Source organism: Equus przewalskii, chromosome 12 (assembly GCF_037783145.1).
Source record: "Equus przewalskii isolate Varuska chromosome 12, EquPr2, whole genome shotgun sequence".
In the NCBI taxonomy this organism is placed as follows: Eukaryota; Metazoa; Chordata; class Mammalia; order Perissodactyla; family Equidae; genus Equus; species Equus przewalskii.
Window position 1 is genome coordinate 38,882,238 of NC_091842.1, and position 12,747 is coordinate 38,894,984.

General features: G+C 55.2%; 1 protein-coding gene across 2 annotated transcripts in view; it reads left to right on the forward strand.

The window, feature by feature from the left end:
• Positions 1-1,077: 1,077 nt before the first annotated feature.
• SRL (sarcalumenin) overlaps positions 1,078-12,747 on the forward strand; it is a 39,784-nt gene continuing 28,114 nt past the window's right edge. For both annotated transcript variants that reach the window (XM_070566905.1, XM_008523379.2), the window contains exon 1: positions 1,078-1,376. In XM_070566905.1, the coding sequence (XP_070423006.1) occupies positions 1,316-1,376 (61 nt within the window). In that variant the 5' untranslated portion in view covers positions 1,078-1,315. The remainder of the gene's footprint in view (positions 1,377-12,747) is intronic.

Consider the following 12,747-nt stretch of genomic DNA (forward strand, 5'->3'; position numbering starts at 1 on the left):
CGGCTTTACTGTAACAGCCAAAGCTGGGAACAACCCAGATGTCCCTCAGTAAGGGAATGATAGCAAGCTGTGGTCTCTCTGTGCAGTGGAATCCTACTCGCTAAGAAGAAGTGAAGTGTTGATATGCACTACAACATGAATGAACCTCAAAATAATTAGGCTGAGTGAAAGAAGCCAGATAAAAAAGAGCACATACGGGCTGATTCCATTTATATCAAAATCTAGACAATGCAAACGCTGTGCAGTGACAGAAAGCAGATCAGCGGTTGCCTGGAAAGGGGTAGGAGGGAGGGACTCCAAACGGACATGAGGAGAATTTGGGCATGAGGAATCTGCTCATCATTTTGATTGTGGTTACATACATATGTCACAATGTATCAAATTGTACACTTTGATGTGCGTGGTTTGCTAATGTCTATTATACTCAATAAAACTGGTTTAAATGGAAAGCCCGAAGAAGATGCCTAACTGACTTAGTTCCTTTCCTCCAAGGCCAACTGCAACCCCCTTGGTGACACTCTCCCCCCCGCCAGACAAGCCAGTGTCTGCTCTCCCTCAGCTTCGTCGTACTGGCTCTCAGGGGCTGTCACGTGCCCTTAGGAAAATTGCATCAAATAGCACATTGCAGAGGGGACAGGAGGTTCTGGAACCCCTGTGCCACTGGAAATGGATCTCTGTCCCTCCACCCTCTGACTTACATCACAGCATCACGTGTCCCTAGCTCCCCTTTTTCCCTGTCAGCATTCTTTCTCTTCCAGAAGCCCGGGAAGGTTAAGCTCCTAGCCATCGACCTCAAAGGTCAGATGTCAGTTTTCCTTAACTAACCATTAAGCCCTTACCCTCCTGACCTTCGGGCAGGGGCTAAAACGCTTGTCAGTGGCTCTCAAATAGGATCTCTCTCGCTTTGCCCTCCAGCTCCTTTATTCAGGAAGCTGAAGCATGTCAAAGTCATTGACCTGCCCGAGACTTTTGATCAAGTTAACGCAAAGAATGGGAAGACTCAGGTTCCTGACTCCTAGACCGAACCCTAGGGCCACCCCACTTTTCCTCCGCTACCCCCCGCCTGTGACCCATGTCACATGACCCCAGGGTGGCCAGGGGAGAGAATCCCGCCAGTGCCCTGCCTTCCGGGGCCTGGTGGCTGGCACCGCACGCAGCAGCACAGCGAGCCTCGGTGCAGCCTCAAGGGTTTGCACCGCTTCCCCATCACGTCCGCCCAGTTGCCCTAGTGACTGTGTGACCCTTCTCCCCCGCCCTGCTGCCACCGGCCCTATAAATAGAGGCAAGGAGCAGCTGGGCTCTCTTGGCAGTCACCATGAGGGCGCTGGTCCTGCTCTGCTGCTTTGTGGCGTCGCTCCTGCTCCCAGGACAAGCAGGTATGACCCCCACCCCTGCCGGCCAGCCGGACTGCAACTTCCATGCGCCCCCAAGGTTTTATGTTTACTGGGGGTGGGGGCGAGGCGGCTAGGGTGGTAGATGGAGGATGAGGCCTCTGTGATTCCTGGGTCCCATGGCAAACCTTTACTCCTGGCTGGTCTCACGGTCTCTCCATTCTCGTCTCCCTGGGGCCCAGGAGAGGGAACTGGGAACAGAGAGAAGCAGAGTGCAGCTAGGGGGCTCTCAGGGAGGCCAGAGGAAGTGGAAGCAGTGAACAGAGAGGTGCTGGCGGGCGTGAGGCCTGAGCAGGGGGCTGGAGGGGAGGTGTGGCCTTAGGTGCTGAGGAAGAGGACCCCAGAAGTCAAGACTGGAGGAGCCTCCTGGATGGACAAAAGAACTAGATCTTGGAGCTGGAGGGGCCCCTGGAGGTCGTTGAGTTGACCCTCCAACCTGGAGGAGATGGGGCAGGAGCCTGCCTGGCTTGGCATCATGGAGGACAGGGGGACACAGTGGGCAGGGTTGGGGCTCGTTTGGGGAACTGAATAGAGTGAGGGTCAGTTCGGGATGGCATTGGAGATGCATTTGGGGACTGGGCTGGAAACAGAATTGGACGCAGAGTTCAGAAGAGAAACGGGCCCATTCTGGAGTAGCATGTGGCGAGGCTGGGGGCTTCGTTAGAAGGGGGCTGGGACCTGCGTGCCATGGTTTTCCTTTGACATCTCAGCACTTCGTGTGGCAGAGGCGGTGGCTTGGGTTACAGCGTGGGGGTTATTTATAGGCATGGAGGGGATACCAGAGCATTTTGCCACCTCTCTGTTCCAGAGACTCCTGGGGCTGGGTTCCCCTTGGCAATGCTTGGGGGGTGCTCTGGGGACCCCCAGGAATCCAGGCCCCCCGCTTTGTCTTTTCATGACTTGGCAGTATTCATCTGCACAGGGGACCATGGGGGCCAGAGCCCCAGTCTGTTGGATCTTTGAGGTTCGGTATTTTGAGGTCCCAGCCCCAGCATGGAGAGCAGATGGCGGGCAGGAGCAGAAGCCGTTCCCTCAAGAGGGTGGGAGACCAAGGTGGGGGGCTCTGGCCTCCATGTGCTGCTGGGCCCTGCCCTTGTCTGCCCTTGAGTTAATTTGGGCTCTGCGGGGCTGCAGTGGCTGGAGTGGCAAGGATTCCAAGCGGCTGTCAGGTGGCTAAGTATGGAAACAGCCACGTAATTGGATCCTGAGCCCCAAGCCACTGCCACCCTCTCCCTTTGCAGCCCCTCCCCTGTTCTGCCCAGCCCCAGCTGCCACCTCCCTCACTTCCACACAGCATGCCCAGGAACTTTTAGCCTTTTAGGGACATCCTTTATCTTTCCTCCCAGCAAGGGAACCGGACCTCTGGAATGTTCCACAGGCCTCGCTGGGGGATCTTGCTGTGGGGAAAGGAGGCAGGCAGGCACCTTGTGCAAAGATCCTCTCTTTGCAAGCTCTTTCCTTCCTGGTCTCTGCGGTGCGCCCCTGGCCTGGCTTCCAGGGAGGGTTGTCCGCCAGTGTGCAGAGTTCCCTCCTTTTCTCACCCTGCTCACTGCCTGGGCTCTTATCCTGGGGTGGTTTATCAAGACTCCAGTTGTAGATTGTATACCCAGAAAGATGGCTTCTTCCTGCACCCACTGGCAGATTCAACCATAAAGCTGGCTTTCCCCTACCCCCATAAGGACACTCTTTCCTGCTGGTTGACTTTCCCCTAGAATTGTGCCACCTGGTAAACGCCACCTGGTCCAAAGGCAGCAGCTTTGCTCCTGAACTTCCTGCCCCACTGCTGGATCCTCATTTCCATCCCGGTTGCTTGCCCGTCGCTGTGTGGCAGGCAGGCAGGCAGGCAGGCAGGCATTCTCCTTAACCCCTGCCCCGTTCCTGCTTCCTGGAGGTGGAGGGGGCCCCTATAGAGCTGCTCTTCCTTCTTTTGTCTGCCCTCTGGACTGAGGTGATGGGCTCCACAGCCTCCCCTTTCGTCCCCTAGTGAGGGACCAAGTGATCCTCCTGATGCCAGGACACAGATGGAGCCGCCAGGCCCCAGTCACCAGACACCTCCACCCCCTGGCCCGCTGCCCCCAGTCCTTTGTAACCACCAGGGTCTTCCTGTTTGTCTTGGAGACCTGGCCTGTGACAGGCCTGCTCAGGGTCAGGGAAAGCAGCTTTGAGATGGTTTCCTCAGTCTCCTCATGGTCCAGGTGAGGGAGTGAAAGCCAGAAGAATGAAGAGACGTGTTCAAGGTCAGACAGTGAGTTAGTAACAGGCATGCCCAGCCCAGGGGGAGTCTCACCCCACCTGGGAGTTCCTGTGCATCCCTGGCCGCTGGCTGACAGGCCTCCCTGGACCCTGGAGCGCCCCGCTGCCTGTCTGGGCATGTGAGGCAGCGGTGGAGGGGCTACTGTGGGTAGCCGCTGCAGGAAGCAGGGCAAGAATGATGCTTTGATCCTTTGCGTCCTCGGAGAGTGGGGTGGGGTGGGAGGGCCAGAAGGCATTTCTTTGGGTTTAAGCCATTGGTGTTTGTTAGGCTGAATTTGGGACATCTTTGCTTCTTGTTTTCCACTTGATGCAACCCTGGGGAAAGACAGGGTTCCGAGTCTGTTCATCTTTCCTCCTCCAGCCCTGCCCTGGTTTGTAGACTTGCAAGTCTGCTCTGGCCCCAACCCTGCTGACCCAATGGCGAGAGGTTGGCACGCCAGGGCTTACCCGCCCACCCTTCCCTGAGAGACGAGGGTGAATGGTGACCGCCCTTCGCAACCCCCTCCTCACCCACCCCAGGCTGGTTATTTCAGGAAAGAGGCCCGTGTTCATGATTCCTCAACAGGGCAGCTGGGGTTCCCCATGGGGAGGGCTGCTGAGAGAAGGTCGTGAGCTCAGGGATCTTGGGGAGAGAGCAGACCCCGGAAGCCTTTCCAGCCCCCTGCAAGCGCTGTCTCAGCTCATTCCTGACCCCTAGCTCAGCGCAGCTGGACGAGCCTGTGGGGAGCAGCTAGTCCACAATTCTCACGTTGAGTGTGAAGTGCAAGTGTGGGATTTGCTAATGGATGCATCCTCCCGGGTGTGGCCAGGGTCTGGGTGCTGTGCCTCCTGGTCTGGAACAAGGGTCGTGGCTTGGGGAGTGGGAAAGGGTGGGAAGCTGCTGCTGTGGGAAGCTGGGCTTGCCTCTCTCCTGGGCCCCTTCCCTACCCCAAATCCAAATCCAGACCTACTCACTGCACAACCTTACGTGTCCGTATCTCTTGAGTGTGCAAAGCCCTTTCGTTCAAACACCTTGCCACGTTTCCTCATTCATTAATTCATCATCCCAGATTTATTTTGTACCTGCTATCTTTTTTTTTTTTTTGGAGGAAGATTAGCCCTGAGCTAACTACTGCCAGTCCTCCTCTTTTTGCTGAGGAAGCCTGGCTCTGAGCTAACATCCGTGCCCATCTTCCTCTAGTTTATACGTGGGACGCCTACCACAGCATGGCTGCCAAGCAGTGCCATGTCCGCACCCGGGATCCGAACCAGCGGACCCCGGGCCGCCGAGAAGCGGAACGTGCGAACTTAACCGCTGTGCCACGGGGCCGGCCCCTGTACCTGCTATCTTTTAAGTCTGGTACTGGGGGAATTCAGATGGGCATCTTGTCCCTGACGTACTTATAGTCCAGGAGGGGAGAGAGGGCATCTTTCACCTTGAGGCTGTACATGTGCAAATAAGATGCACATGTCCTGGGGAGGTACAGGTGAAGTGAGGTGGGATGGAGGGAAGTGGGAGATGATTTTTAACTGAGTGGATCAGGAAATCTTTTACAGATGAGGGAACATTTGACCTGGACCTTGAAGACAGTGGGATTCAGACTTGAAAAGATGGAAGGGAGAGAGTTCTGTGTAAAGGAACAGGATAAGTAGATTCATGGTGTCGGGGAAGATGGGAACATGAATCGTGAAAGGACCTGCTATTCTGCCTGTGATTAGGGTGGGCAGCGTGCAGTGGGGGTCGTAGGCATTCTGTCTGGAAGGCTCGGTTGGGGCTGAGGTGTGAAGGGCTGAGGATGAGGACTTTGCTGTCTAGGCAGAGGGTAACCACTGAGGGCTTTGGAAAAATCCCCCTGGCAGTTGTTTGTAGGGAGGAGTAGAATGAGGGGAGACTGATTAGACAACCATGTCAGAAATGCTGGTAAGAGGGTGTGAACTCGGGCGACTGAGTGTGGATGGAGAGGGGGCAGACCCGGCAGAGAGCTGGGTAGAATCTACTGGACTACCAACGCGGCAAGCCAGGGCGGGGAAGAAGCCCTCGTGGGTTTACTGTAGGTCATCGGAGACATGATCTTGCCAGAAAAGGAAACCAGGAACATAAAAGAACAGATTAAAAAGTTCGATTTGGGTCATCACGAATTCCAGGTATCGGTGGGACATCTGGGTGGAGATTTTAGTTAGAAAGGCAGGGTTGGCATTTAGGAGGAAAGTCAGGTCTAGGGATCCAGAAATGAGATTCCTTTGGGGAAAGATGAGGGTGAGGGTGTGAGATTGCAAGGGAGCTGTAGATTTGGGGAGTGGGAAGAAGAGGAGGATAAGTGGGTTTCAGCAAGATGGGAAGACATCCAGGAAGAGACAGTGACCTGGAAGCCCAGGGACGGGAGGCCTTCTAGATGGGGTGGTCAACAGGATTAAACACCGCAGAGAGGCTGAGGGGGATGAGGCGTGGGTCTGACACCCACGAGGTCACTGACAGATGGAGGCGCTTGCGCGTGTTTTGTGAGGAGGCGGACAGCGAGACTTTTAACATTGAATTTGGAGGGAGAAAGGACCTCAAGAGTAAGGGGGAGGGTACAGAGGCAGAGAATTTTCTTTCTAATGTTGGAGAAGACTAAGTGTTTATGGGCCGATGGAGAGGGTCCTGATGGAGAGGGACAGATTGACAAATGCAAGGGGAGAGGAGGTGAGCGAGACATCAGATGCTTGAGGAGGGTAGACAGGGTCTGAGGTGGGTCTTAGGGGACACATGCCATGGCATTGCAGAGACCTCAGAGGGACACTGCACATTCGAGGTAAACTCAGTGGCCCCAGTGCCAGCCAGATTGCTAATCTAGGAAGTGTGGCTCCTGGGCGTCTACACTGGGGATCGCTCTGGAGGGCTGCAGAGGGGAAGGAACCAGGGTGATCTTCCCAAGAAGCCGGGAAGGTGGGAAGGGAGGCCAGTTGCCCCAAGTTGTATGGTAGCGAACAGCAGGGCCAAGTCCGGAGCCTGGTCTCCAGGGCTGGAGAAAGACTGGACAGAGCCTGGAAGAGATGAGGCCAGGAGATGAAGTCAGTGAATCAGCATGTTAGTCACAGCCAGTGTGAGTGTCTCGCTGTTGGTGAGCCAGCCCCCTCAACCCGATGCTGTAGAGAAGAGGGCAAAATCCGACCCCATGCTCCCCCGTCCGAGGTGTTCATTCAGACAGGAAAAGTGCTTGTTTGGACTCCTTCAGGATTGGTGACTTCAGTGGACGTTGGCACAGAGGCACATGGCCCAAGTTTCCCAGATACTGACCTCGGTTCTCGTTTTCCCTTGTGGAACAGAGACAGGCCCAGGCTCAGGTTCCCTCTGGGGTGTTTTCCTGGCTGTGAGCCCTCAGGCCCCACACCCCGACCCTGTGGCCCATTGGTGGGGCTCATTTTGGGATGAGGAGGCTGAGAGAGAGGAGCGAGTTGATGGGCTGGCTTGCGTTCTCTCACGATCTGCTCTGGGAGTCCAGGCCCCTCAGAGACCCCTCACCTCCCTTCTCAGGGACCTTCCAGGACTTGGAGCTAGAAATCTGTCTTCAGATTCCCACATCCACCCCATGGGGCTCTTTTCTCCCTCTTGGTGGCTTCCTTCCCTCCCCCTACACTGGCCCTGCTCTGTCCCCCCTACTGAGACACACGATCAGCAAAGGCTCTGAAACTCATTCCAAAAAGGGCCAATGGCTCAACACTTGGACTGTCACTTTCTCAAATCACTTTTTGTTTTAAAGGAGTCAGAATATTTTAGCTCAAGAAATGCATCTCTAATGCGGAATTTCCCATTGCTTTTGTGGGCAGGGTCTTATCCAAAGTCCCTAAATCACAGCATTGAGGCAGTAAATAATCCACTGGTTCTGAGCACAGAGGGGTTGACCTAGAGAGTGAGGCTTCCTCCCCCTGGTCCTGAAGGAGGGAGGGAGGGAGTGAGTGAGTGAATGAATGAATGAACTGGAGCCATGGTGGGCATGGCTGTAGGACTGCCGAGCTGGACTTGCCTAGTGCTCTGGAGGCCCCGTCCTCTCTGTTCACCCCCGGCCCTGGAGTCCTTAGCAGGAGGCGAGGGGGCTTGCATAATTCAGCAAATGCGAGGGGTCAGATTTAGCTGAGTTTCTGGAGACATCCATTTCCTGGTCTATGTCGCCTGTGCTGTTGTCTTTCTCTGGGGTCAGAGAAGTCCTGTTCCGTTTACTTTTAGCCTCATCCCTCTCCAGCCCTGAAGGTGGTTTTGCTCACAGTCAAGGTCCCAGGGCCCTATCCACCCCAGGGACATGCCTGCTGCAGGTCACTTCCTCGTCCTCCCTCACAGAGGGCTCCGGAGCAGCCTTTCCTGAGCTGCCCAGTCTCAGGGTGGGGGACTTGGGTGGCAGAACTGGCTTCTCCCGGAGCGGAGAGAGGGCTGCCCCGTGGTGCCCTGCTGCTGGGAGTGCCCAGGGGCCCAGTTCTGAAGAAGACCATGAAACCATGGTGCCAGTGGGCAGGTCCTGCCTGGCGCCGTCCCAGGAGCCTGTCTTTCCTGGGATCATGTTATCAGGACCCGGGAAAGCATAGTCACCATTGCTTCATCCAGCTCCAAATCCTGGGGCCCAGAAGGATTACAGGTGGGACGTGGGCCCATCTGAGTTGGCTCCCCAGGCTCATTGCAAAGGTGTTAAGAGATGAAAAGAGGCTTTCTCCTTTGACCCTTGGGTGGACCCCCTACGAGGGTGCTTGTCCTTCACAACCTTGAGAGCCTGGAAGCCTCTAATCCTCTGTCAGCTCAGAATGAGTACGGGCCTTGTGGCCAGTTCTGGGGAGAAGGAGGGCTCAGCAGAGTCCCAAAGAGATGGGAGATGCAGCCGTCCCTGGGGAGCCCACCTTGGGTCAGGAAACTGGGATGGACTCATGGTTAGGGGTGAGGGGCAGGATGTGAATAGCAAGAAGCATGAGGGTGAACACAAATTCTGACACTGCAGGACCTTGGAGAGGGAAGAGGGGCTGGTTAATCTCACAAGGTGTGAGCTCGACAGGAGACGTGAGGAAGGTGAGGCAGATGTGTGTCGCCCTCTGAAGGGCCCAGCTCTCCAGCCTGAGGCCAGGCTGTGCCCCTTGCAAGGTCCTGGCCGGCCATACTGTGCAGGCGGGACTGGGCTATGTCTCTGCCCCTGGAGCTGACCTTCTATTTGGGGAGATGACACACACTGAAAAAAAATGTAGCTGACAGCCCCAGCAGCTCTGGTTGGGGATGAGAGGAGGGCTGGAAGATGGGCCTCATGGATGGGCAGGGTTCCAGCCAGACTGGGAGTAAGGGGACGACCACTGGGCTGTCAGCCCCAAGTGACCACTGTGCATTGTTTAATTTGCTCACCGCTGCGTCACCAATGCTCAGCATAGCGCTTGACTCATTGAAGGTACTCAAAGTCTGGTGAATGAATAGATGATCCGTGCAGGTGGAGGTGGAAGAGCATCTGAAGACAGTGATCAAAGCCAGGAGCAGGAAGCTCAGAGCATTGCACTGGCAGGGACAGGATGAGACTGGCTCTGGCTAGAATGTGGGGCGCCTGTTCAGGGGAGATCAGACCACCCTGATGGGTTGGGACCGATTGCAAAGGGCCTTGAATGCCGAGGCAAGTGGCTCTTTCCCTAAGCCCTCAGCTACTCTAGCCTGTTCCCCTTCTGGCTAGCCCCTCCCCCTTTTCCTCCTTCTCAGATATTTTTGGATCCTTCTAGAGCAGGGACTGCATTCTGAGCTCAAACAGGTGCAGGCAAAGTCTGGCCTGGAGTTCTGGGCCTGTAGGAAGTGGGTTGTGTTGGGAGCTCAGCCTGGAACCAGGCCAGGGGAGAACCCTGGGGTTTGGGAGCCCCCTCCCTCCCTTCCCTACTGAGTCACTGCCAGAACCGTGGCCCCTGGTTCTCCTCCAAGTGGCCATTGGGTTAGGACCTCGGCCAGCCCAGTTGTCTCCCATAGAATTTTCCCTAGATGGCAATAGGTAAAGAGTCGATGTAACTGTTGTCTGGAAAACTACATTTCTGATGTGCATGGCATTTCCACAGCTGCCTGCCCTGCACACCTGCACCCCCTAGACAAGCTTCTAGCCCCTTCGTGGGCTGCTCCACTTTCCGTGCATTCCCTCCTCCCTTTATTCTAAGTGTCAGGTAGTGGAAGATCACCTATCTCCCTAGCTTATCCCAGGAGGTCACGACACCAGGAATGTCCCTGGGACCTGGGAAGGGGTCTTGAAATTAGGGAGAGTCACAGCACTCGCCGTGGCTTGGGACAGCCCACCCTGGGCTCATGCTCCCGGCAGAATGAACTTGGGTACAAGCTCTGACAGTAATACAAGTCCGGTGGCGAGTCCACCTCTCTCTCTTGCCTCGGTTTCCTTTCTGAATTGGTAGTTAGGCCAGCAGCCTCCCCACCAAGACCCTCTCACCCGAGCCTGCCCATGTGAGGAGGAGCGCAGTCCACCTGCGCACCAGGACTCGAGGACACAGCAAGTGCTGGCTTTGTCATTCGCCACCAAGCCCCTTACCAGTTTTGCACCTGTTTGTTGGCCTGTTAAAAGGGATAATAATACTTTGCCCTGTTTACAGCATGGGGTTGTTATGTGACTAAAATAAGAAAATGGCTATCGGATGCTTAAAATGTTTTTGATATCAGATACTTTTTAGGTTAAAGGACTATGACAATAATTATAGGTTATCACTGCTGTCACTGTGCCTGCGGCTTGACATCTGCCACTGGTTTCCTCAAATATCATGAAACACGAACAACTGGGGGCCCATCAGCATATCTTCTCCTTCTCAGGACGGTTAATATCCTTGGGATTTTCTGTCCTCAAAGAGCTTGCAAACCAGGAGGGGAGTCAGTCCCGGCTCATGATATGGGTAGGACTCCATAAAAGGCAGATGTAATCAGGGGCTAAAAATAAGCAGCCGAGGTGCAGAGGAAGGGGGAGCAGCGTTGGGGCGGGGACGGGGCCTCGGCTGAGGAAGGTGTGACCAGCTTAGTCAGGAAGAGTTCTGGGGCCACGCTCAGGTGTGGGTTCCCGGGGCTGCTGTCACAAATGACCACCCCTGGGTGGCTGAAGACAGCGAATGGATTCTCTCACAGAACTTGATTCTGGAGGCCGGAACTCTGAAATAAGGTGTCAGCTCTGCCTTCCAGCTTCTCAGAGACCCCGGCAATCCTTGGCGTTCCTTGGCTTGCAGACGCATCTCTCCGATCTCTGCCTCTGTCCTCATGTGCCTTTCTCCCTGTGTGTCTATGTCTCCTCCTCTTATAAGGACACTAATCTTTGGATTTAAGGCCCACCCTAATCCAGTATGACCTCATCTTAACTAGTTACATCTGCACAGACCCTGTTTCCAAATAATATCAACTTCTGAGGTTCTGGGTGGACTTGAATTTTGGGGGACACTCTTCGCCCCCCACGGTTCCTTCGCCTTGGACCCCGGCTTTTGAGCAGTTGCTGGTTCTGAGCGTCTAGTTCTGGTCTCTTTCCTAGGTGGCAGTCATCTCCTGGGCACCAATGGCACCTGTTTGCTCGGTCCTCTTTCTGGCCCCACGGCCCACGCGATTGCCCGGGTGGCTAATTTGGAGCTTTGCTGACACACCCAGGGCAAGTGTGCTGAATGAATTGAGGGACAGCTGGTCGGGGGCAGGGAATTCCGGGAGCACCTGCCCAGCCTAGTGGTGGTGGTGGGGAGGACAGTGGGCAGAGTTTTCCAGTCCCTGGTGGGTGTGCTCAGGTGCAGAGCGAGTTGGAGTTGGCAGGTGCTGAGGGCAGGGGGCCTGGTTCCCGGCTGGTGGTGTGATGGAGAAAGTAGTGGGCTGAGAACCCAGAAACTAGGGCCTGGCATGCCGTGGGACCTTAGGCTCAGTTCTCCCACCTAAGTGCCCACGTCCAGCCCTCACAGTCTCCTGCCCTGGGCACAGCGGGAGAGTGAGCAGGACCTGGAGGCCCCCTTCTAACCCCGTGCAGAAGCCACTTGGAAAAAGAACTTCAGGGTGAATCCTCTGCCAACGTTGACGAGAGGTTCGCATCTTGGCATCTCTGCCTTTCCTCGCTCTCCTGGCCAGCAGGAGGGGCACGCAACTGGAAGGGTGGGTATCTGGGCCTCCTAATGGCAGAATGAGGGGTCCCCAGCCTGGAGTCTGGTGTGTCGGGGCAGTTCTGGAAGCTGGTGGCTCTGGCTCTGTTGCCTTCTCCATGGTTTGTTCTGGTTCTGGAGGAAAGCAGGGGTGGGAGACAGTTCTTCGGGGGTTCTAGCCTTTCCAGAAATGCTCACCAGTGAATCCAGTCTGCACCCCTTAACCTTGTGTTGCGAGCTCTCCTCTGTCTGGCTTGTCCCACACTCCTGATCATGGCCTCTGATCCTGCACACACTTGATTTGGCTCCTGCAACATCTGACCCCAAATGCCTCCCACCGCCTCAGGAGCTCCCACGATAAGCCCCTGGGGTCGACATCCCCAGTCAGGGCTGAGACTCTGCTGCCAAGAGGCAAGTTCTCCCTTCCTGCCTGCCAACCTCCCTCTTCAATTAGATGCTATGTCTTTAAGGGGAGGGTCTTAAATTCAGGAATCCAGTTCATGGTTATCACAGCAACCTTCTGAGCTGGTGAGGCAGCCACTCTTAAAACAGTATGATTACAAAAAAATAGGCTTGGGCAAGTTAAGTGACTCAGCCTGTGGATACTACTCTGGTTATGAATCCTGGTCCTAAATCTCCTCTTTTCTGGAACTCTCAGCCACTGAGTTGAGGGAAGGCCTTACCTTTTGCCACCATAATCCATCCATCCGTCATCCATCCACCCATTCATCCATCCACCCATCCGTCCATCTACCCATCATCCATCGTCCATCCACCCATCCATCCATCATCCATCATCCATCCATCGATCCATCCATCCATCGATCCATCCATCCATCCATCATCCATCCACCCATCCATCATCCATCCATCCATCCATCCACCATCCGTCCATCCATCCATCCACCATCCATCCATCCACCATCCGTCCATCCATCCATTCACCATCCATCCATCCATCCATCCATCCATCCATCATCCATCCATCCATCCATCATCCATCCATCTGTCCATTCATCCATTGCCTATTCTAGGTGCTGAGATA